The sequence below is a fragment of the Ursus americanus genome, chromosome 21 (assembly GCF_024610735.1).
Source record: "Ursus americanus isolate L20-20 chromosome 21, mUrsAme1.1.p, whole genome shotgun sequence".
Classification (NCBI taxonomy): Eukaryota; Metazoa; Chordata; class Mammalia; order Carnivora; family Ursidae; genus Ursus; species Ursus americanus.
Window position 1 is genome coordinate 56,482,996 of NC_142147.1, and position 24,650 is coordinate 56,507,645.

Consider the following 24,650-nt stretch of genomic DNA (forward strand, 5'->3'; position numbering starts at 1 on the left):
TTTGGAAGAACTTGAGATTAGTATTATTCTTCTTTGAGTGTTCGGTAGGATTCACCAGGGAAATCACCTGGCCCTGGGCTTTGCTTTTGGGGGAGATTGTTGGGTGCTGATTCCATCTCCTTACTTTTAATGATTTGTTCATGTTTACCATTTCCTCATGATTCAGTCTTGGTAGTTTGTATGCTTCTAGAAATTTATCCATTTCTTTTTCTTTATCCAATTCGTTGTTGTGTGATTGTTGACAGTGGTCTCTCATGATCCTTTGTATTTCTGTGGTACCAGTTGTAATGTCTTCTCATTTATTTCTGATTTTTGAGTCCTCCCTCTCTGTTTTTTTCATGGTTAGTCTAGCTAAAGGTTTGTAAATTTTATTTATCTTAAAAAAAAAACTCTTAGTTTCGTTGATCTTTTCTAATGTCTTTCTGGTCTTTATTTCATTTATTTCTGCTCTGATCTTTACTAATTCCTTCCTTCTGCTAACTTGGAGCTCAGTCTGTTCTTCTCTTCCTAGTTCCTTGAGGTGTAAAGTTAGGTTGTTTGAGATCTTTCTTTTTTTCTTAATGTAGGCTTTTTTTGCCCACCTATCAGGAATGACAGAATCCAAGAGTGTAGGTGAAAGCTGAGTGCTTACTTAAGCAGTGGTGGTCATCCACAGGGGCCTTCAAAGGTCCGAAACCATTGCGTGAGTCAAAGGAGATAAAACATCGAGTTGGTGCCCAATACATCATGACTTAAGGGAAGTATACAGCAAGTTCTCAGATGTTGGGGATAGGATTTAAAAGATGGTGGGGCGCCTGGGTGGCACAGCAGTTAAGCCTCTGCCTTCGGCTCAGGGCGTGATCCCGGCGTTATGGGATCGAGCCCCACATCAGGCTCCTCCGCTATGAGCCTGCTTCTTCCTCTCCCACTCCCCCTGCTTGTGTTCCCTCTCTCGCTGGCTGTCTCTATCTCTGTAAAATAAATAAATAAATAAATAAATAAATAAATAAATAAATAAATAAATAAAATCTTAAAAAAAAAGATTTAAAAGATGGTGACAATGAAAACGCAGAGAAGCAATTGTATGTGGCAGCAGGTTGACCAAGAAGTGAGCCCCTCTCCTGCTGGTAATGTCATTGTTTTCTTTCTTCTCCACATTTGACTTCTTGCCCATGATAATCACGAAGGAAGACAAAAGAAGGATGAGATGGTGGATGGAGAGGAATAACATGCCTTTGATTCCAGGCACTTTTTATAAATTCCCACTGAGTCTTTAAAATAACTGTGGCATAGATGTAAGCCCCAAATAGTTGTTAGCTATGATGTGCCAGGCACAGCTCCAAATGTACCTGCAGATTTGTCTCTTTGAGAATCCTCACACCCCCATCAACAGGTATGCTCTGGTCCCAGAATCAAAGATCAGAAAAGAGACACAGAGAGGTGCTGTGATTTGGCCAGTTACCTTGCTAATACATGGCATCGAGAAGAAAAACTACAAAGTGGATTTGAGTCCAAACGCTAAGGCTGAATACTGGACAGGCCCCTAGGTTTTTCCACAAAAGAAAGAACCTTGGGGGGAAGGAGCTAAAGAGAGTATCTGGTACATGGGATGCTCTACCAAATATGGATTAGATAAATCTGTCCTCTCGGGTGGGTTTTCATTTTATTATATTTTCATGTCTCCACAGGTCTGGTCTGTTCTCTCTTCCAGTTGGTTGTCTTTATCCCTGGTACTAAGGTTCTAGGTCTTGAGTGAAGATGAGTGATGTGAATCTGAAGTCTGGCCCTTTTTCCTGCTCTTCCTCCCACTCTTCTTGTTCTTCCTCCAGCTCTTCCTCTCGGTCTTCCTCCTGTTCTTCCTCTTGCTCTTCCAGCTCTTCTTCTTCTCCTTGTTATTTAGTCTCATCCTTGATGTCCTCCGCCTCCTCCAACTCCCCTTTTGAAAACGGGGTCATGCTGTACATGGTCTATTTAAGCAAGGAGGAGCTACAAACATTTAAGCAGCTTTTGGTGGATGAGAATCCCAGGCCTGGCTCTGTCCAGATCACCTGGGACCAGGTGAAGACAGCCAGATGGGGAGAGGTGGTTCATCTCTTGGTGGAGTTCTTTCCTGGACGGCTGGCTTGGGATGTGACTCATGACATCTTTGCCAAGATGAACCAGACAGAACTGTGTCTTCGGGTACAGATGGAGCTAAACGGTGAGTAATAATCTGGTACACAAAATGGGAATGAGGGAATGCCTGGGTGACTCAGTCAGTTAAGCAGCTGCCTTCGGCTCAGGTCATGAGATCAAGTCCCACATCAGTCTCCTTGCTCAGCAGGGAGCCTTCTTCTCCCTCTGCCTGCCACTCCCCCTGCTTGTGCTCTCTCTCACTCTCTCTCTAGCAAATAAATAAAATCTTTAAAAAACCAAAACAAAAAACAAAATGGGGATGGGTTTGAGTGTTAAACAACTAAATACTTCACTGGCTACCCATTCTGGCCACCTGAACGAGAAGGCAAATAGTGGAGTATGATGATGACTCTGACCCCAAAAGTCAAAGACCACCATGTTAGCATAGTTCCAAAAAACTTAACCAGATACTCCTTATGTGGTATCTATATATATGTTATCTTCATTATTTATGGTTTCCACGTTTGTGAATCTGCTTACTGACTAAAATGTATTTGTAACTCCAAAATCAGTAATTGTGGCACTTTCATAGTCATTTACAGACATGTAGGGTGGAGACAAATCGGACACAGAGGTTCCCAGCTGCAGTTGAATAAAGCACTGCTCTGCCTTCTCACCTGTGCACTCGTCCTGTAAACAAGCGTCCCTTCCAGTCTATTTGGTGCCACTTTTTTATGTTTCTGTGTATTTTGTTGGCAATGTTGCTATTTAACCTGCCCCCCAAGCATAGTGGTGAAGGGCTGTCCTAAGCACAGAGAAAATATATGTGTTGGGTAAGCTTCATTCAGGCACAAGTTATAGTGCTGTTGACTGTGAATTCAGTGTTCATGAATCAACAATATATATTGAATAAGATTTCTTTAAACAAAAATGTACGTAGGCCATGGTTATGTATTGAAGAGTCAAAAATGTTATAAGTGGGGGCTACAGGAATAACCCTGTATTCACAGGGGAGCAGTACTGGCTAATTGAATATTCACAGTAATTTTATAGAACATAAATAGCATAAGTAAGAAAAATCAATGACTATATATGTGTGTGTGTGTATATACGCATGAATATTTTCATATACATACATATAAAGGTGTACATACATAGATATGTGCACATACATAGATGTTAAAGTCTGCATATATTTTACATATACATATGCATGTGTGTTTGTGTATATTGCTCCCTCAGTGTTTGGCTGAGCTATCGATTTATGTTATTGAATATGTCTTTAGTACATTCTAAAGCAGCACCATTTTCTCACTTCTAACATCATGATGGAGTCTAGGCAATTTTCTTCTCCCTTGACTAAGATGGTGAGAGAATGAAACTCTGAGATGCTGTGGCTGCTCCTATCATGAAAGGGCATCTTGCTTCCACGTGGCTTTCCCTGTCCTGTCAATCATTCCAGTGCAATAGTCTCCTTTCCTGTCTGTTCCAGACATTCTACCCAACCTGGAGCCAGAGGACTTGAACCCAAGAGAAATGCCAGTGAATTTGGAGGAAGGAGAATCTGGTATGTGCTGGCATTGTGACAAAGCCAGGAGGAAAATGGGCTGTGGGTTGGGGTGAGAAGCTTCGTTCCTGTGGCAAGTTAGATTATAAATTAGTATGTCAGTGTCTCTTCTATGAATCAGAATTTAAGAAAAAAGAGTCGTTGTGGACTCACCTAACTCAGAAGTCCAGCCACCAGCCCAGCTGGAGGCATTGAGTGATGTCAACGAGACATCACTTCTGTCCTTCTCCCAGCTCCCTCTTCTTCTATGGGACTCAGCCTTGAGTGGTCTCTCCTACCACAGTGGCCATCTTGGCCACCAGCTACCTTACACATACATTGTACCTCCTTCGCCCCATCAGCAGAAAGAGGAGTATTTTCTCATTTCTCCAGCACTCATCCTAGAACTGACTCAGCTGAATGAACTGAGTTCACGAGCTCAACAATGAATGAAATGATGAAGCGTTCTGGTTGGTTAAGACTGGACCACGTACTTCAGAGAGAGCTTGGTGGTAGCGCCAGCCACAGCCCAACAAACCAAGGGTGGCAAGGGGTGGTTCTCCACAGAATCATTGGAGTGCTTTTGCCAGAATGGGAATGGTTGGTAGGCAAACAAATATAGCAAATACCTTAATCCATCCTCTTCCCCACTCCACCATCCTGAAGTATCAAAAGTTGGATTCTAGAAAGAACCGAAATCATGTTCATGTGAATGGAGTTTGCACTTCTCGGTCAGGTTGTGTGAAGAGACGAGGTCAAAAGGAGCTGAGGGTCCAAGGGCAACACTCTAGTCTATTATGAAAGCACACAGGAAGTGGGATGTGGGATCCCCAGTTCCAGCCGTAGCACAGTTAGACTTCACCTGTTCAACAAACACTGGAAGGCTGATGGTTCTGACACCACAGTCTGAGCCAGAGTTGTAATCTCTACTTCATCTCGGAGATGGCAGGCTGGAGGCTTAGAGATTCTGTGACTTGCTTACCCTCTCATAAAGCTTGTAAGCAGGTAGATCTTGAGCTCGTAGTAAGCTTCCTCCTATCTATCAGCTGGAGGTGGAGGGAATGAAGTTGGAGTCAGACATCATGTCTAGTTTGTTAAGTTTCCTGTTGAGGGGAGGGGAGAGACAATCACAGGTTTAGATAAAGGCCATGACAGATCCTGTTAACTCCCTACCCCACATCTCATGTGCTGACAGAATCCAATTTATTTAGGGATAAAATGGAGCCATCCCTAAGGGAAATACTTTTTTTCCAGGTTTCCTTAAAGTTGGGGTTAACCATCTGATGGCACTAGGCCACGAGATGTAAGTAGAAGCCTCCTGAGTGCTTCGGTTTGTACCGATGGAAGTACACAAGAGCTGTGATCCTGTCCCTCCTCCCCACTATTTCTGCTTCAAATACGAATATAACTTGCGACATAACGATAGCATAACTACAACAGCAATCTCCTAGTCATGAGGCAAGAAGTATAAAGAACGTGCTTATGGAAATGTGGTGTTACTTGGCCCTGAAGCTGCAGAACCACCGGCCCTATTTCAATGGCTTTACACAACCCTCTCCATACTTCTTAAGTAAAAAGCAGCCCTTCTCTGTTTAAGCCCCTTCAAATTGACTTTTCCGATGACTCGCAGCTTTTTCATTGGTGCAGTGCCGTCAGGAAAAGAGCGCCATGTGCGCAGGTGCGTCATGGGGCTCGATGTAGATGTCAAGGCTAGTTTTCTTTTTGTTTGATCGGTTCTCATAAATAACTCTGACACTGTACCCTGTGTTTCCCCCACCTTGCTAATCTAGATAAAATACAGGAGTACAGACTGCACATGATGGATGAGTATTCCATGATACGGATCATGACCACTTGGTTTGGGAACCACGTAGACTTCTTCTACCAAGACATAGAGAGACATGAGAGATTCTTACCATGTCTTTTTCTTCCGAAGAGACCTCAAGGTAGACAGCCCAAGACTGTGGTCCTACAGGGAGTTGCTGGGGTTGGAAAAACAAGCTTGGCCAAAAAGGTGATGTTGGAGTGGGCAGAAAACAAGTTCTACCCCCACAAGTTCTGGTGCGCTTTCTACTTCCATTGCCGGGAAGTGGCCCAGGTGGATGAGCAGAGCTTCGAGGAGCTGATTGCCTGTAAGTGGCCCAGAGTACAGTCTATCATGTCCAAGATTATGTCCAAACCAGACCGACTTCTGCTCCTCTTTGATGGCTTTGAGGAAGTCACACTGACCCTCACAGATAGACCAGCTGACCTGAGTGACGACTGGAGCCAGAAGTTGCCTGGGTCTGTCCTCCTGACCAGTTTGCTGAGCAAAAGAATGCTTCCTGAAGCCACCTTACTGATCACGCTGAGGTTCACGTCTTGGAGGAAACTTAAACCCTTCCTAAAATGTCCCTCTTTTATAACACTTACAGGGTTTAGTATGGCGGAAAGAGCCAAGTATTTCAGAACATATTTCAGAAACAAGAGGGAGGCTGATGAAGCCTTGAGTTTTGCCATGGGAAACACAATTCTCTTCTCCATGTGTCAGGTCCCTGCAGTTTGCTGGATGGTGTGTTCTTGTCTGAGACAGCAGATGGAGACAGGGGCAGACCTTGCACAGGCGTATCCAAATGCCACAGCTGTATTCGTCCAGTATCTGTCTAGCTTATTTCCAACCAAGCCTGGAAGCCTTCCCAGGAACACTCATCAGAAACAACTGGCAGGTCTGTGTTACTTGGCTGCAGAGGGGATGTGGAACATGCGATGGGTGTTTGACACGAAAGACCTTGAGCAGGCCAAGCTGGATGAGACCACTGTTGCTAATTTCCTCCATGTGAATATTTTTCAAAGGGTGGCAGGTGACAGAGACCGTTATGCCTTTGCCATCATAAGCTTCCAGGAGTTTTTTGCTGCCTTGTTGTACGTTCTGTGCTTCCCACAAAGACTCAGAAATTTCTGGGTGTTGGACCGTGTTCAGATCACACGCCTGATAGCATATCCTGGAAGAAAGAAAAACTACCTTGCTCAGATGGGGCTTTTCTTATTTGGCCTCTTAAATGAAAAGTGCGCTTCAGCCGCAGGGAGGTCGTTTGGGTGCAAGCTGTCCCTGGGTAATAAGAAGAAGTTGCTGAAAGTGGCAGCCCTGTCGTACGAATGCAGCCCACCAACCCTGCACCACGGCGTCCCACAGCTGTTCTACTGTCTGCATGAAATCCGGGAGGAGGCATTTGTGAGTCAGATCCTAAGTAATTGTCAGAAAGCTGCTTTGATCATCAGCAAGAAGAAAGACATGCAAGTGTCTGCTTTTTGTCTTCAGCACTGTCAACGTTTGCGGGATCTAGAACTGACTATTACCGTGACCATCACCCAAGTGTGCGCACTCAACCCGGATCCCCTCCATTCCACTGAGTGAGTGCTCTCCTCTCTCCTTTGCAGCCTGTGCTTCCCAGGACCCTTGCCTACCATCCCCCAGGCATTCAGGGTGACCAGCTGTCCTGAGGCGGTCCCTCACACATGGGACTTTCAGGATTAAAACCAGGACAGGAGGTGTTCCTAGGATGCAGATTTCCATGCTAAAACTGGGAGAATCCTGGAAAAGCAAGACGATTTGTTTACCTTCCTTATCTCTGTTCTGCATGTCCTCCCCTCCCTTATATGTGGGCACCTTGCTTCACCTGTCACCCCCACTTTTGTGTATCCCCAGCTTGTTAGTCTCTAGGGAAGTGCTGTCCAAGGGGACTTTTTGTGATGCTGGAAATCCACTAGCTATGTGTGACTCCCGAACGCTTGAAATATGGCTAATGTGACTGAGGCACTGCATTTTAAATTTTATTTAACTTTAATTAATTTAAATTTGAATAGTCACGCATAGCTGGTGGCTGCCATATTGGGCAGCTCCACGGGAGATTGCCTTTCAGTGTAAAAACATCGCTTCCATCTTTAGGGGAAAAAGAACTGAAAACTACATGTCTTCATCAGGGGACTGTCACATCTCCCTCCTTCTTTTCCTACCAAACACCTTGAAAACACTATTTCTATTCACTGTTTCTTCCCTACTCCCCACTGTGATCTGAAGTGGGTGTTCTGGATTCCTGGGCAAGAGCTTGAGTTCTCCAGCTCGTCCAGGGACCAACTAACTGTGGGTCTTTGGACAAGGTTACCTAGCTTTTCTGGGTCTCTGTTTTTTCATGAGTAAATGATTTTTAAAATATAGTAAAATAGTACATGCCCCACAAGGTTTTTATGAAGATTAAATGAGATAATATGCATTATACACAAAACCTATCCCAGCCTCTAGTTCCTACCAATAAATAGAAGCTATAATTACTAACGTGACTCTTATTCCAACCACTCAACTGAAACTCCCTCAGAAGGTCTATACTTAAACAAATATAGCAGATTTATTTTTCTTAAGAAGCGACTACTCATTTTTTCATACAGTTTTCATACTGGTTAATATTTATTTAGCCTTTGCCTTGTACCAGACACAGTGCCAGGTATTTTTACTGTATGTGAATTATTCCTTTTACCGTCACCATCGGACACCATGAAGCGATGGAAGTCTGATAGATCGTAACTTGTCCAAGGTCACACAGCTGGTTGAAGCTAAGACTTAAGCTGAAATTGGACCTCTGGTGGCTATGACGAAGAGCCAAAAATCTAGACTGACCCCTGGGATTGGAGTCACAGGAGGGAGCACAGCCCTTTTTGCTGCAAAATTAGAGTGCTTCCCTCATTCCTTAGTTGCTCTGTGTGAAGGAGTCACAATCTCTTCCAGACACATGTTCTTTTTCCATGAAAGCCAGCATAAATCTTAAGCATGCTGGTGGGTTGTTGGCGGTTTATTTTAAATATCCTATATTAGTCTGATATATGGCTAGATAAATAAAATGGACCTCTCCTGAAGTTAGGAGACATCTAGGTTCTGCTCTCTGGGTCGTCCCATCAAACGATGCCCCATCTTTCTCCGGCACATGTGAGTTTCTCCAGGGCAGAGGTAAGCAAGTTATCGCCTGGGAGCCAAACCCAGCTTGCTGTGTGTTTTGGAAAATAAGTTTTAATCCGATTTCAGCCATGCATGTGCTCCACTACGGCAGAGTCGAGAGGTTTCCACAAACCGTTTGGCCTATGAAAGCTGAATGTATTTGCTAGCTGACCACTTGCAGAAGAAATGTGCCGACCCCTCTGCTAGCGTATATTTTTAGAAAAGGAATTGCCCAATCACACGGTGCCCACATCACATCTTTATATCACCGAAAGCACCAGATTGCTCTCCAAGCAACCTCCGTATCTCGTGGGTGGGATGACTGCACAGGACACACGATGCCATGTCTACTTTGAAGTGACATGAGCAACTCCAAACAGCTCAGTGCTGCATATTGTTTTTCCCAACAAAGACCTCAAAAGTCTAACCGTAATGTCTTGATATAAGTCTGAATAATCTTAAAATCTAACCTTAGCAGAACTCTTAAAAGGTGAGAAATTTCCTTTGTGTTGGTCAGTCTGCTGATAACTTTTGGGAAAGTTCTTAAAGGGAGTTGGTATGTTTATCCCAGCTTTTTTGAAGCTATAATTGACCTATAACCTTGCGTACATTTAAGGCATACGATGTAGTGATTTTATCTATGTACACATTGCAAAAGGATTATCACGATAAGGTTACTTAATATACCCATCACCTCACCTAGTTACAGTTTGTGTGTATGTGTACGTGTGTACGTGTGTGTGTGTGTGTGTGTGTGTGTGTGTGTGTGTGGTGAGAACTTTTACTCTCAAATGACTTTCAAATATACAACACGGTATTGTTATCAATAGTCACCCAGTTGGACTGTACGTCCCCAGAATCTGTTCATCTTATAACTAGAGGTTTGTACCATTTGACCATCTGTGTCCTCTTCCCCCACTCCCATTCATGGAGGTAGTATTATTTCTATGTGTTTGCATTTAAAATGGGTGTGAAAAGCACATGGTTTTATTTCATGGGATTTCATTTTAAACAAAAATGGCATGCTAGTGTAAGAAGTATTCTGAAATTTTCTTTTTTCATCTGATAGGTCTTAGAAATATTTTAATGTCAGTGTACACTTTCTTCGGGGTGGTGTACTAAAGTCTTCTAGGTGTCTGGAGACTATTAAACCAGTACCCCCTTCATTTGCTTTTCAGTTATTTCCAACTGTCTAATACAAACAGCATGAAACGACAATCCTCACGGTGTCTCTTGGGCGGCCTCTGAAAAGACTGCCCTGGGAAAACTGAAAGGGAAAATTAGCAGGTCCTTCCAGAGTCAAAATACGTCCCATATTGGTCTAGCTGTGGATTTTCTTTTCCTGCACTCACCGTGCTAGAAGAGATTAATTTTTCCCTTATTCTGCTCCTACATAGACTTTTTTCTTTTTAATAATTTTATAAGCAAAGAGTAAGAATATAGGATACAGATATAATTCAATCTCTGTCCCCGTAGAAATCCTAAGTGATTAACACAACAACTCACTTTCTTCCTAAGTCAAGGGAAAATCTAGGCATCCTTATTTAAGGTCACAGGTCTTCCTGGAATAAAATGAGAAATCTTGCAATGATATTCCTGGCATTTTTTTTTTTTTATGAGAGAGTCTTACTGGAGTCGTAAAGGTGGTCTGTAATCACAACCAGGGTGGGGAACATCAGCCCTGGGTTTACAAGTAGGTTTTCTCAAGTTCAATCTCTGACGACGAGTCATGCTCTGTTTTCTCCCTTGCACATAGACCAGAAAGCAGCGACCAGTGTTTTCTCTGGTGGCAAGACTTCTGCTCCGTGTTTAGGACACATGAGAATCTGGAAGTCCTGGCTCTGACAAACACTTCTATGGAGACCGAGTCAGTGAATGTTCTTTCTGCGGCTCTGAGACATCCTGGGTGTAAACTGCGAAAACTAACGTGCGTATTAAACAGCCCCTGGTTGGAAGGAATTGCATGGAAAGAGTCTGTTTCCCATCCCGTTTTTCTACCCCCTCCCTGCTCACAGAGACTTGCAGAAAGCATCCGTGTGTGTCCTTCCCCCCTTGCAGTCTTACTGAGACAGAACTGACAAACAGCACTGTGTGAGTATTAAGGTGTGCGGTGTAATGACCTCACCCGCATTTACTGCAAAACGATGCTGCAGTAAGTTTAGTTAATGCTCGTCACCTCCTAGAGCGGCTGAATGTTTCTCTTCCTTGTGATGAGATCGATCAACTCTCTTGGCGACTTTCCAGTATGCCACCCAGCTGTGTGACCCTCTGTCTCGGGCTGTACGTCACGTTCCCAGTATTTTTGCATCTTATACCCAAAGCTTGTACCTTTCGGCCACGTCACCCAATTCCTCCACCCCCTGCCTCTGACACCAACAGAAACTGATCTCTTTTTCTGAGTGTTGGGTTTGTTTGCTTTTTTCGGTTCCACATATCAGTGAGATCGTTTTTCCAGAAAGAACGTACAAATGGAGGTTCCCCATTTCACAGATGAACAAACTGGGGCACAAGGTGATACAGTTGATACATACTTAAAATACAGATTTTTATAAATGTTTTTATTTAAATTCAATTGACCAACATATAATACATCATTAGTTTTTGATGCAGTGTTCAATGATTCATTAGTTGTGTAAACACCCACTGCTCGTCACATCATCTGCTCTCCTTCATGCCCACCGCCCAGTCACCCCATCTCCCCCCACTTCCCCTCCAGCAGCCCTCAGTTTGTTTCCCGAAGTCAAGAGTCTCTCATGAACATCTTGGCTCCAGAGTCCGTTCTCCTAACCACTACACCATGCTCTCGCTCCCTGGGGTTTTTTTTTTTATGTTTTTTTTTATTATATTATGTTAGTCACCATACAGTACATCCCTGGTTTCTGATGTAAAGTTCGATGATTCATTAGTTGCGTATAACACCCAGTGCGCCATGCAATACGTGCCCTCCATACTACCCATCACCAGCCAATCCCATTCCCCCACCACCCTCCCCTCTGAAGCCCTCAGTTTGTTTCTGAGTCCATAGTCTCTCATGCTTCATTCCCCCTTCTGATTACCCCCCTTTCTTTATCCCTTTCTTCCCCTACCGATCTTCCTAGTTCTTATGTTCCGTAGATGAGAGAAATCATATGATAATTGTCTTTCTCTGCTTGACTTTTTTCACTTAGCATTATCTCCTCCAGTGCCATCCATGTTGCAGCAAATGTTGAGAACTCGTTCTTTCTGATAGCTGAGGAATATTCCATTGTATATATGGACCACAACTTCTTAATCCAGTCATCTGTTGAAGGGCATCTCGGTTCCTTCCACGATTTCGCTATTGTGGACAATGCTGCTATGAACATTGGGGTGCATATGGCCCTTCTCTTCACTACGTCTGTATCTTTGGGGTAAATACCCAGTAGTGCAATGGCTGGGTCATAGGGTAGCTCAATTTTTAACTTTTTAAGGGACCTCCACACTGTTTTCCAGAGTGGCTGGACCAACTTGCATTCCCACCAGCAATGTAGGAGGGATCCCCTTTCTCCACGTCCTCTCCAGCAATTGTTGTTTCTTGCCTTGTCCATTTTTGCCATTCTAACTGGCGTAAGGTGGTATCTTAATGTGGTTTTGATTTGAATTTCCCTGATGGCTAATGATTTTGAACATTTTTTCATGTGTCTGTTAGCCATTTGTATGTCTTCATTGGAAAAGTGTCTGTTCATATCTCCTGCCCATTTTATGATTTATTTGTTTCTCGTGTATTGAGTTTGAGAAGTTCTTTGTAGATCTTGGATACCAGTCTTTTATCTGTAGTATCATTTGCAAATATCTTCTCCCATTCCGTGGGCTGCCTCTTAGTTTTGTTGACTGTTTCCTTGGCTGTGCAGAAGCTTTTTATCTTGATGAAGTCCCACAAGTTCATTTTATCTTTTGTTTCTCTTGCCTTTGGAGATGTGTCATGAAAAAGGTTGCTGTGGCCTATGTCATAGAAGTTGCTGCCTATGCTCTCCTCTAGGATTTTGATGGATTCCTGTCTCACATCGAGGTCTTTCATCCATTTGGAGTTTATCTTTGTGTATGGTGTGAGAGAGTGGTCAGGTTTCATTCTTTTGCATGTAGTTGTCCAATTTTCCCAACACCTGTTATTGAAGAGACTGTCTTTTTTCCACCGGATGTTTTTTCCTGCTTTATCAAAGATAAAGGATGCCCAAAGAGGTGAGGGTCCATTTCTGGGTTCTCTATTCTGTTCCATTGGTCTATGTGTCTGTTTTTGTGCCAGTACCATGCTGTCTTTGTGATCACAGCTTTGTAGTACAGCTCGAAATCCGACATTGTGATGCCCCCAGCTTTGTTTTTCCTTTTCAACAGTTCCTTGGCAATTCGGGGCCTTTTCTGATTCCATACAAATTTAAGGTCTATCTGTTCCAGTTCTTTGAAAAATGTCCTTGGTATTTTGATCGGGATAGCATTGAAAGTGTAGATTGCTCTGGGTAGCATGAACATTTTAACTATGTTAATTCTTCCAATTCATGAGCATGGAATATTGGAAAACCCAAAAGAATCTACTCCCAAACTATTAGAAGTTATAGAGCAATTCAGTAATGTGGCGGGATACAAAATCAATGCTCAGAAATCAGTTGCATTTCTATACACGAATAATGAGACTGAAGAAAGAGAAATTAGGGAATCCATCCCATTTACAATAGCACCAAAAACCATACGTTACCTTGGAATTAACTTAATCAGAGACGTAAAGGATCTATATTCTAGAAACTATAAATCACTCTTGAAAGACATTGAGAAAGACACAAGAAGATGCAAAAATATTCCATGCTCGCTCTCTGGTTTTTAGGATCCAGAAACCCAATAACCCATCAAAATTCCATGAAATAGCCCACCGGACATCATGTAGCCCCTAGCCAGTGTCTGACCAATTGCCTCTCCTGTTACTATGACGACTATTATTAGCTCCCACATACTGAGTGGCTACCGTACATCGAGCACTGTGCAGAGCCAATTACAGGGGTCGTGTGTATTGATTCCCACGCCCATCTTAAGGCAAAGGCATCATGCACTCTCTCTTGTGGACCCGAAACCGAAGTTTGGAAGGTAAGTGACCTACAGAAGGTCACCCAACCAGAGGCCACGGTGAGCTGAGGACCCAGTTGGGACCTCACAGAAAGGCCCTCACGTATTCATAGGTGAATGGAATCTAGAACTGATTAGCAAATGGGCAGATGCTGGTCAAAAGGTACAAAGTTCCAGGTAGAAGATGAGTAAGTTCCGGGGATCTGGTATTCGGCGTTGTGACTGTAGTCGACAGTACTGTATGGTGCCCTCCAGAGTTGCTGAGAGTCTGTCTTGAGCGTTCCCATCACAAAAGAAATGACAATTTTGTGGAGGATGAGGGTGTTACCCAATGCCAAGGCAGGGATCGTTTTGCGATATGTTAATGCATCAAGTCAACATGTCCTACACCTTGAACTTACGCATTATTTTGTGTCGATCACATCTCTAAAGCTGGAGGACAAATCAGCCCCCTCGACTGTGGTAATGGTTTCACGGGTGTATGCCTATATCCAAACACATCAACTTGTAATCATTAAAATATAATAGATGCATTTATCGACGTACTGTTTATACCTAAATAAAGCTGCTTTTGAGAAAAGGACCGATGAGCTGATGAGATCTTATCGTAACGAGGCACTGCTTACCTCCCCAGCTTCAGATGCCTGCATCCTTCCATGTTGAACGAAGACTTAATCCAAGTTTTGACTGAAAACCGGTATCTGAGATACTTGGAAATACAAGGCACAGAAGTGAGATGTGAGGCCATGGAGTTTCTGTGCACAGCCTTGAAATGCCCCCAGTGCTCTCTGCAGTGTCTAAGGTAAGACAAGCCCGGGATCCAGAGATACCCTGGCGCCCAGACTGTTCTTTCAGAGGTGGGATTATGTGTGCAGTGTTCCTGTCACCTTTCTTCTGATCTTGTTGCTGTTAGTTTTACTCGGCTTTTTTTTAAGGTGTACAGTGTGACGATTTGATATACATACATTGAGAAATAATCACCACCATCAAGTTCATTAACACCCCTACACCTCACGCGGTTACCATTTGTGGGGAGGGGCATTTAAGATCCACTCTCCTGGCAAGTGTCAGGTATATACCAAGGTCCTGTCCACCACAGCCACCGACCTGTGCATTAGATCCCCAGAACCCCCGCATCTTACAACCAGAAGACCATCCTCTCCCATTTCTCCCACACCCCTGCCTTGCCGACCACAATTCACTCACCCTCTCGTGCTCTACCACTTGACCATGTCCTAGGTGTGTCTGTGGTCGGGAGACTAGAGCCCCGGCAGTGACCTTCACCATCTCGTCCTGGCTCGCTGGAGGTGATTGCTAAGAATGCAGGAGTTTTGTGAGCTGATTGTCAAACAGCATTATTGAAAAGTTAAATCATACAGACTTAAAATTATATCATATGAGAAAACAAAATTTAATAGATCATCAAAACTCATCACCTCCTAATTTCTTTACTATACTATTCACAATGCCAGGGTGCAGCAAACTCTTTCTATGAAGGGCCAGGTAAGTATTTCCAGCTCTGTGGGCCATACAGTCTCTGCCCTGGCTTTTCAACGCTGCCGTTATAGGGCTAAAGTTTCCATGGCCGATAGGTAAATGAACAGATGTGGCTGTGTTTTAATGAAACTGTATTATTATTATTATCTGCTAATAATACCACTTATTAACCCCTATTATTAATAATTTATTAAGAATTATACAATTTGTTAGTAACTCTATCCACTGTATAATTTGCTGATATTTATTATGGGCACTGGGATTTGAATTTCATTTAATTTTCATGTGTCACAAAATATTCTTTTGATTTTTTTTAACCATTTAAAAAAAATTTTTAAGCTCTTAGTCCACAGGCTGTACAAAACCAGGTCGCCAGGAGACCTGGCCCACAGCCATAGTTTGCCAACTCCCAGCGTGTGTTCCTGAGGTTGTTGCATTTGTGCGGTGGGTTGTTCCTGCTGCACATTCAATGACTCCATGTCAGTAGATCAGCCACCGTGGGAACGGTCACGCTAGACACTGGCAAACACCACACATCAGGGCTTTTTTCTCCAGCATCAGTTTAACACTTACCAGCACCCAAGCACTTCGCATCCCCACCAGCCTTTCTGTGTGTTACGTCGTGCCAACGAAGCTTGTGCAAACTTGTTTCCCACCTGCCAGCTCTGGTTCTTCACACGGGTCAGAGCTGCATGGAGCCTGGAAGGCTCAGGTGACCAGACCTGGAGGTGGTTCAGCGCAGTAGTGGGTAAACGTTGACCTCAGATGGAAACCTAGCTTGACAAGATGGCAGCTGGGATCTCATGTGACTCCAATCTCAGTTCTTTGTCTTGAAGATTGTTTGACAGATAAATGTAAAAAGAAGTTGTATTTATTTCAAGGGCTGAATTGAGTCCCTGGTTCATAGATAGAGCCCAGTGGTAAGCCGATGCCAGTTGGTTATGGCCCCAAGTGTCTATTATTTGATACTTCGTGACTGAGATGCTGAATTTGATCAAGCTTACCAGCTGGAGAAGATGGAAATCCTCCCTGGAGTCACTCTTGTGTGAAGAACAAGGATGTGGGACGGTAGACGGGATCTATGTGGCTACACGGTACCATTTTCCCCAGGAGCTCAGGCTCATCATTACTATGTGGCGTCCATAGGTTGGAAGACTCTCGGTTACCCCTAAAAGTTGGCTTGATCTTGCCAGGGATCTTGGAAGTAACGAACACTTGAAGACACTAAAGCTAGGAAGTAGCTACCTGGAGACATTTGGGGCATATTACCTGTCAGTGGCCCAACTGGAGAGGCTGTCGTAAGTTTTTGTGTTGTCGTCATGACTATTGTTCGTTGGTTTGGTGAATTGAGTGCTTCTGGGAGAAGAGCAGTAGTGGAGGAATGTGTGCCAACTTAAGTCTCGTGGCTGGCGTAATTACATAGACGGGTCCATGAAGAGTCGAGGCAGGAGAGAGAAAATGTCTCCATAAAAGTACACATTTACACCTAATACCCTGGAATACTTGAGCCGGTGTATCTGTCATCCAGCTTATGACCTAGAACCTCGCCAGTATTGTTTTCCTTCCTACCTCAGGGTTACATGGATCCCTGCCCCACCCATCACGATAGCGGTCTTGAACTGCGCTCATCAGGCCCCTCACACGTGTATTCTTTTTTTTTTTTTTTTACGATTCTATTTACTTATTTGTGAGAGGGAGAACACAGAAGGAGAGGGAGAAAGTGACTCCCTGCTGGGCAGGGAGCCCGATGTGGGGCTCGATCCCAGGACCCTGAGATCATGACCTTAGCCGAAGTCAGACGCCCAGCATACTGAGCCCCCCAGGCGCCCCTCACACGTGTGTTCTTAAACAGAGCACCACACAGTTTCGCGTGCTTTGAATTTCACGTAAGTGGCCTCAGATAGTGTGTGTTCTTTTTCTGACCAACCTACACTTTTGCGCTTGGTTGTTTCAGAAGCCCATCCCTCTTTTGTGCTGAATGATAACAATTGTGTGACTATGCCACAACGTAGGTGTCCGTCCTCCTGCCGCTGAGGCTTGGGCTGTTCACATGCACACACGCACAGGGTACACACACACGGTACACACACGCACACGCTGTGAGGAGCACTCCGGCAGTGGGGTCTCCGGGTCACGGAGAACATCCAGATTCTGTTTTACCAGCTCGTGTCCAGCATCTCTGCACCAGTTTGTAATCCTGCCAGCAGGTGGACGCTGCTTCCCATAACTCCGAGTCCCCATCTGGCTGTCGTTACCGCCTGTATTCTCCCCACTGTCTTTGCCAGTCTGCCGAGCAGGGGATGGTGTCTCGTTGTTTTAACCAACATTTCCTTCATTACTATGAAAATGTTTCCATGACCTTACCATTCATCTTGGTTTCTCTACTATGAATGCCTGCCTCTGTCTTTAATGTATCTTTTTAAAGCATATATATATATGTATCTTTTTAAAGTATATTATATGTATATTTATTTATTTATATATAAATATATATAAAATATATATATATATATATATATATATTTGAGTAAGCATTTATTTTTTAATCTTATGAAAGGCTGTCTCTCCCAGGCTACCCCGGTATCCGTCATGTATTCCTTAGCCGTTGGTGGTCTCTTTCCCGTCCTTCTAATCCCCCTATAACTGTTTTCCGGACCCACATCTCCTTCACCCCCCTAGCCTCCCAGGAAGGCTGCTACCCTCTTCTTGAGGACTTGGAAGCCCTAAGAGGTGGTAACAGAGGTGTGCTGAGGCTTTCACACTGAAAAGGAAAGCCCAGATGGCAATGTTCATCTCTCCGTACCAGACAAAGAAAATCTGGTCATACACATGAATTAAAGTACATTCCGTCTGTGTTTCTGTCCCCCAGATTGGAGAATTGTGATCTCACATCGCTTATGTGTAAAAGTCTTACCTCTTCCCTCAAGAGTAATGAGACGCTGACCCATCTGAGCTTGGCAGAAAATGCCTTGGAGGACGAAGGAGCAAAAGAGCTTTGCAGCGCCTTACGGCATTCTACGTGTCCTTTACAGAGGCTGGTGTGAGTCCCAAAATATCCTCTTCTTAGGGATCCCTGGAGTAGAACAGAGTGACTGAAGAAACCTGTCGTGTGTGTACACGTGGTCTCAATCACGAATTCTTTAAGTGATTTCCCTCAGGCATCAGGGTGTGTGACACTGTGATTTATAACCTAAGAAATGTATATTTGGTCTTCGATGTCCCTGTTTCTGGCACAGAGCTCCCCAAACCCTTGGAAATACCTCAGTGGTGAGAGCTATAAAGGTATCTTTTATTATGTTAATGAGGTGGCTTTTGGAAAGCACCCAAGGATGGGGGGGTTGTTGCCCCAAGAACCAGCCTTGTGATTAGAGGGTTAGAACTTCAAATCCTTCCCCCTGACCTCTGGGGAGGAGAGACGGGCTGGAGGTGGAACCCGTCACCCGTAGCCAATGATTTAATTAATCGTGCCTGTGTAATGAAGCCACCACATAAGCCCCAAAGGACGGGATTTGAGAGCTTCCAGGTGGGTGAACACGCGGAGATGCGGGGACAGCAGCTCAGCTGGAGAGGACACGGCAGCCCTGTGTCCTCTCCTCATGCCTCCCCTGCGCATCTCTCCCATCTGCTGTTCCTGAGTTCTACCCTTTTAGAGTAAAATGGTAATCTAATGAGTAAACGGGTTTCCTGAGTTCTGGGAGCTGCTTCAGCAAACCAACCGAATGCAAGGAGAGGGTCATGGGAGCCTGACTGGTGATTGGCATCCTGGCTTGGAGAAGGCCCTGGAACCTCGTGGTTACAGAATCAGAGCCTGGGCTTGCGGCTGGTGTCTGAGGGGAGTGAGGCGGGGGAAGCAGTCTTGTAGGACGGAGCCCTGAACCTGCGCAATCCGATGATCTGCCGATACTGCCAGCAGTGAGTCAATTTCTCCGGCACTATTAGTGTCCGAGGACTGTTTCTCAGTGTGGGGGACCCCCCCATACGTGTTGAAATGGGACTCAGAACACCGACGTAGGGTGCTTCCATTACTAACAGAAAATAAACTCAGACGGTCTTAAACCATAAAGAAGTTTGCTAGGTCATAAAACCAGAAATGGAAAAGTGGCACAAAGTATCCCCTGAACCCATTACTCTTTCAGCTTCCCGATCCTGGGATCGAGTCCCGCATCAGGCTCCTTGCTCAGCGGGGCGCCTGCTTCTCCCTCTGCCTGCCCCTCCCCCTTCTTGTTCTCTCTCTCTCTCTTTCTTTAACAAATAAATAAAATCTTTTTTAAAAAAAGAAAATTATGGTAAATGAAAGAAACCATTTTTTTTTTTTTAGATCTCTTTGCGATTTGGATTTCAATTCCTTTGGATTAATATCCAGATATTGTTTGTTCGAGTTGGGAGTGGGCTGGGGGAAGAAATTAGGAATTAAAAGGGTACAGGGTTCTCGTTTTTGGGGTGATGAAAATGTCCTAAAATTGTGGCAAATGTGCACCTCTATAAATGTACTAAAAGGTGTTGATTTGTACAATCTTAATGGGTGAATGATATTGGTGATGTTAGTAATATTCTGATAATGCTGTTATGCCAAAAAAAAAAAAAAAGGCAGGAAAGGAGTAAAATCTAAATGTGTTTTGGTTGGTTTCCTTGACACGTGTTTCTTCACAGGCTGAGAAACTGTGCCCTGACCGCTGACTGCTGTCAAGACATGGCCTCTGTTCTGGATAAAAACAAAACTTTGAGAAGCCTGGACCTTGGTTTTAATAGCCTGAAGGACGATGGAGCCATCCTGCTCTTTGAGGCCCTCACGAAACCCAAGTCTGGCCTCCAGATTCTGGAGTAAGTTACCCCGTCTCCTCTGTTGTGACAGTGGTCTGTAAAATTCTCTGAGCAGAATACGGGAAAGGGTCTTTGCATTTCTGGATTTTTTCCCTCCATTTAGGACTGGGCAGCTTCAGTGCAGGGTTCGGAAAGGGATTCGTCAGACTGGGAACTTCATCTGGGGAGTGGTTAGAAATGCAAGTCATGGCAGTGGTTGCCTTTCTCTGTCTGGCCTATTTCATTCAGCACAGTGCCCTCAAGTTGCATGCATGAGGTCACAAATAGCAGGCTTTCCTTCTCTCTTAACGGCTGGATAATATTCCATTGTGTGTAAATACCACATTTCCTTTATCCATTCCTCTGTCGGTGGGCATGGAGGCTGTTTCTGTGTGGTAGCTACCGTGGGAAATGCTGCAGGGAAAGAGGGTGCAGGTGTCTCTTGGAGATCCTGGTTCCAGTTCCTTGGATGGGGACGCAGAGGTGGGGCTGCTGGGTCGTGTGGTGCTCTAGGGGTGAGCCTGCAGACCCCTCAACCTTCACCCCTGGGTGGCTCCCATGCATGGGAGGAGGACTCCTGCACGTGGAGGACCATGGTTCTAGGAAATAGTCTTCCATTCAGTAAAAGAAGAGTTTCTTTGTTGGCTGTGGACGGATACCTGATGTAGCCGGTCTTCTGAAGTCGATGTTTGTACTTAGGGATTCTTTTTTATACATGATATTTTGTCTTCTTCTCCTAAATGGTCTCTATGCTAACATGCATACTAGCCAGTGATTTGACAAAAGTCCTCCTATATTTAAATCTTATCATGGTTACATCAATTATTTGGGAAAGATTTGGAAACATCTCTTCTCTAGTGATCAGTGGTTGAAACTGTTTTGCCTCTTTTCTGCCCATATTTTCTGTTCTCTATTCACATAATCTGCATTTGAAGACTAGATCATTAAAATCATTGTTTTATGTTATATCTCTAATTTCCTAGGATTAGTCCTGATAATGGATTTCATTTTTGTTGATAATCAGCTAGTCTAAGGAAATTCAGTGTTCACTACAACTCATGATTCTTTGGGGGGGGGGGTGCGTGGGTGGCTCAGTTGGTTAAGCACCCTACTCTTGATTTGGGCTTAGGTCATGACCTCAGGGTCGTGAGATAGAGCCCCATGTCGGGCTCCGCTCTCGGTGTGGTGACTGCTTGGGATTCTTTCTCCTTCTCCTTCCGCCCCTCCTCACGCGCTCTCTCACTCTCTTTCTCAAAAAAAATTTTAAGATTTTTTTTCAACTTTCAGCGTGTGTCAACTTTATTTTTGTACAAGAGTCACGATTTTACCCTTTTATTTATTTATTTTTGTTCTCTGTTTTTATTTTTTTATTTTTCATTTTTAAGTAACCTCTACGCTCAACTTGGGGCTGAAACTCACAACCCTGAGGTCAAGACTCCACGCTCTGCTGGCTAAGCCAGCCAGGGGCCCCAGCTCACGATCCTTTCTCTCCAGAAATTTAATCTTGGGCTTTTAAACATTGATTTATCTCTTTGACTGAGTGAAATCTATTTTCAAGAATGAAGTAAATTTCCAGACGAGCATTTATGTAGTGTCCTCTAAGCCTTGGCTTGTGTGGGACTTTTTTAGATCTACTTTCACTGATGAGCAGTAATTTGGCTGAGTATAAAATTCGCGGCCCACCCCCATGCCAAACTTCCTGACCTAAAAACCCCCTAGATTTCATTCTGTGGAATTCTAGTCTTGTAGAAAAGCCATCGATATCTTTATTTTTCCCGAGAAGAACCCAGACTTCTGTTGCGTATTCTCTTCATTAAAAAAAAAAAAAGTCCTCACATAGCTGCGGGTCTTACTTATAGTAAGAATTGTTTTAGAATGACTCTCCTCCTACTGTTGAAATGATTTATGTGACTCTGATCCAGGTTAAGGAAAGTTCAGGCAGGCGCACCGAGGGGGCACCAGGTGTCTCCCTGAAGGAAACAGGGTCGGGACCTTAAAAACGCATGCAAGGCTGAACGCATGCCCTTGCATTTGGGCTTGGGCTGCAGTTTCCATCTTGTCATTGATCAGCTAGGGAGGTGCACAGGGCGGGGGAGGCAAGCCACCGGAAAGAAAGCAAAGGCTGCCCACGCAGGAGACACAGGGACCCCCAGGGCCCTCTGTCCTGTCCGCTCTGCATTGCTTATAATAATAGCCTTGCTCCGAGGGAGACTGCAATCTGTTCCAAAATGGGACCCAAAACCACCCCTCTCTGTACCTTTCGCTCACCTACACACCATTTCCTCTCTAACGCCCGCTCTGGGTTGACGACACGTGGTGCTTCTGTGACGCAGCTCCTTTCTGGACCACCCTCTCCCGTTTGCCGTGAACACTGCGGTGAGCGCAGAAGGACCCGAACCGCTGGCACACCAGAATGGTGAAACCAACCATGCTCCTCGAATGTATTTACTTGGTGACCTGTCTCCTCCCCCACCCCCAATCCGTGATGAGTTCCAGGAAGCCACGGGTGCTGTTTCCCTCACTGTGTGTCAACAACACCCAGGGCTGTGCCTGGTATACAGGTGGCACTAAATAAATATTTTCTGCTAATGTGCAGAGCAAAGCCAATGCACAGTGACAGTTTCTGAAAGAGGTTATGTGGCTCCTAACTCCTGGGAGTTAGGACTCACAGCCTACCCTGGACAGTCACCCAAAGCCACAGGAAGAAACTGATGCAGATACAGCAGGTCTCCCAGCGTGTCTGGGCTGAAACGTCACATTCCAGGGGGTGCGATTTCTAGGGTTAGCGTTGGCTGCGCTCTCCGATGTGGGGCATGGCAACTTGTCTGCTCCCCGTCTGCTTCCCCCCCACAGGCTGGAGCAGTGCCTACTCACGTCTGACTGCTGCCCGGCTATGGCGTCCATGCTTCTCCACAACCAGAGCCTGCGGTACCTGGACGTGAGCAAGAACGACATTGGGCTCAGGGGCACCGTGCTCCTGCGGGAGGCCTTCCAGCAGCGCAAGGGGGAGAAGGTCGTTCTGTAAGTCTCCGCTGGCTTCCCTGGGCAGAAACAGCCGCCCAAGCAAAGCTTCTCGTCAAGAGGCAAACTCTGGACCCAAAGAGCTAGCGCAGATGTCGCCAGTGTCCCTCTCTCATTTCCTGGGGGTTTATTCTCGCCTCGATGTGGCTGATCAGGCCCGAGCGCCTGCTTGTGCGTGACGGGAGAATTGACCTGGATTCTCCCGTCTGATTTTAAATGCTTTCTGTCCTTCACCTTCCACCCTGTTCTTAACTGATCATTCCCACTTACCGGCCATGTGACTGTGAACAAGCTCCTTTATCTTTCTGAGTCTGTTTCCCCGTCTGTGAAACGGGATGGCGGCTTCCTCCATGGAGAGGTGAGGCTGGAAACGGAGCGTGTCTACGAAGCACGGGGCCTGAAACCACGACGTTCTCCGTCAGAGCAGTGGATTCTGGGTAGAGGTTGTGACGATACCTGGAGTGTTCCTTATCTGTTGCCCTGTAACAGATTACCTCCAAGTTTAGTCACGTAAGGCGACGCACATGAACTTCCTTATAAAATTTCTGAGGGTCAGAAATATGGAAGCAGTTGGACTGGGTGGTTCTAGTGCCTGGTCCTCCCTGAGGCCTCAGGTAAGCCCCCGACTGGAGTTGGACGGAGACTAGATCAGTTTCCAGGCTGACCCATGTGGCTGTTGGCAGGAGTCCTCGAGGCTCCCTGTAGGGCTGCTCCTGACAGCGTAGCTGGCTTCCTCCACGAGAGAGAGAGAGAGAGAGAGAGCACCCAAAAGAGACCCCGGCCTTTGATTACTTCCTGTTGAAAGTGGCGCCCTCCACTTCCGCCTTACTCTGGTGGTCACGCAGACCAACCACAGCCCAGTGAGGGAGGAGACCCCCCCCCAGAGTGTGAGTCACAGGGGGCAGGATCCCTGAGCTGGTCGAGGCTGCTGACCGCACTCAGTCAGTGGTGGAACCGAGGCCCCTGGCCTCCATCCCTGACTCCCAAGAGCAGCACCGTTGGGCTCGGTCTGCTGCGTGGGACCAGAGTGGTCTCCGGGGTGGTGAATTTCTGTCCTCGGGGTTCTGCGTACTTCTCTAGGACGGCAAAAGAAAACCAAATGTGAGAGAACAAAGCCTGATTCTTACCCTCCACAGGGAGACGAAACAGAATTATGCCCCCAACATGGTGACGAGGCTGGAGGGCCCAGTCGTGAAGAACAAAAGCCTGAGGATCGTACAGGACTGGAGTGCTGACTGCTGGGATGAGGCAAGATGGACAGAGTGATCTGGTGCCCCCTGGATATTTTCTTCCTTGGGAAATGTTGGCCTATTCTGTGGGCTGTTCTGAGTCTGGAATGGTCCAGTTGGTTCTGGAAAATGGTGTGGGGCATGACCTCTGAGCATCTCCCTTGGAGATGTCGAGGGCCATGTGTTAGATGCAGATTACTCACGGAGTTGGGGGTGCCAGCCCACCTCCAACCCTGGCTTCCAGATGTCTCTGAATCTGTCATGCAAGCATTGTCTCTGAGAAATATCTGACTGGCCTTTGAGGATGTTGGAAGAATTTAATTAAAAATGTGTACATGCATGCAATTTGAAAACTTTTCAAGTGTTATTTATTTACCAGTAAACTAGTATATAAAACTGTCCAGAAGGAAGACATCTTGGGGGTGTT

At 45.2% G+C, this 24,650-nt stretch overlaps 1 protein-coding gene and 1 long non-coding RNA gene across 6 annotated transcripts in view; one reads left to right on the forward strand and one right to left on the reverse strand.

Moving 5' to 3' along the window:
- Positions 1-1,537: 1,537 nt before the first annotated feature.
- NLRP8 (NLR family pyrin domain containing 8) lies at positions 1,538-24,569 on the forward strand. Its single transcript, XM_087853334.1, has 10 exons — positions 1,538-2,179; positions 3,587-3,661; positions 5,431-7,030; positions 10,363-10,533; positions 14,311-14,478; positions 16,328-16,471; positions 18,043-18,213; positions 19,824-19,994; positions 22,827-22,994; positions 24,131-24,569. Exons 1-10 carry the CDS (start codon positions 1,738-1,740, stop codon positions 24,258-24,260), a joined length of 3,240 nt encoding a protein of 1,079 aa, XP_087709460.1. The 5' UTR covers positions 1,538-1,737; the 3' UTR covers positions 24,261-24,569.
- The window catches only part of LOC148108338 (uncharacterized), a 51,760-nt gene continuing 38,532 nt past the window's right edge, over positions 11,423-24,650 (reverse strand). For all 5 annotated transcript variants that reach the window (XR_015720821.1, XR_015720823.1, XR_015720824.1 and 2 more), the window contains 2 exons: positions 23,265-23,474; positions 11,423-22,905 (listed from right to left, as the gene is read on the reverse strand). This is a non-coding gene — a long non-coding RNA (uncharacterized LOC148108338). The remainder of the gene's footprint in view (positions 22,906-23,264; positions 23,475-24,650) is intronic.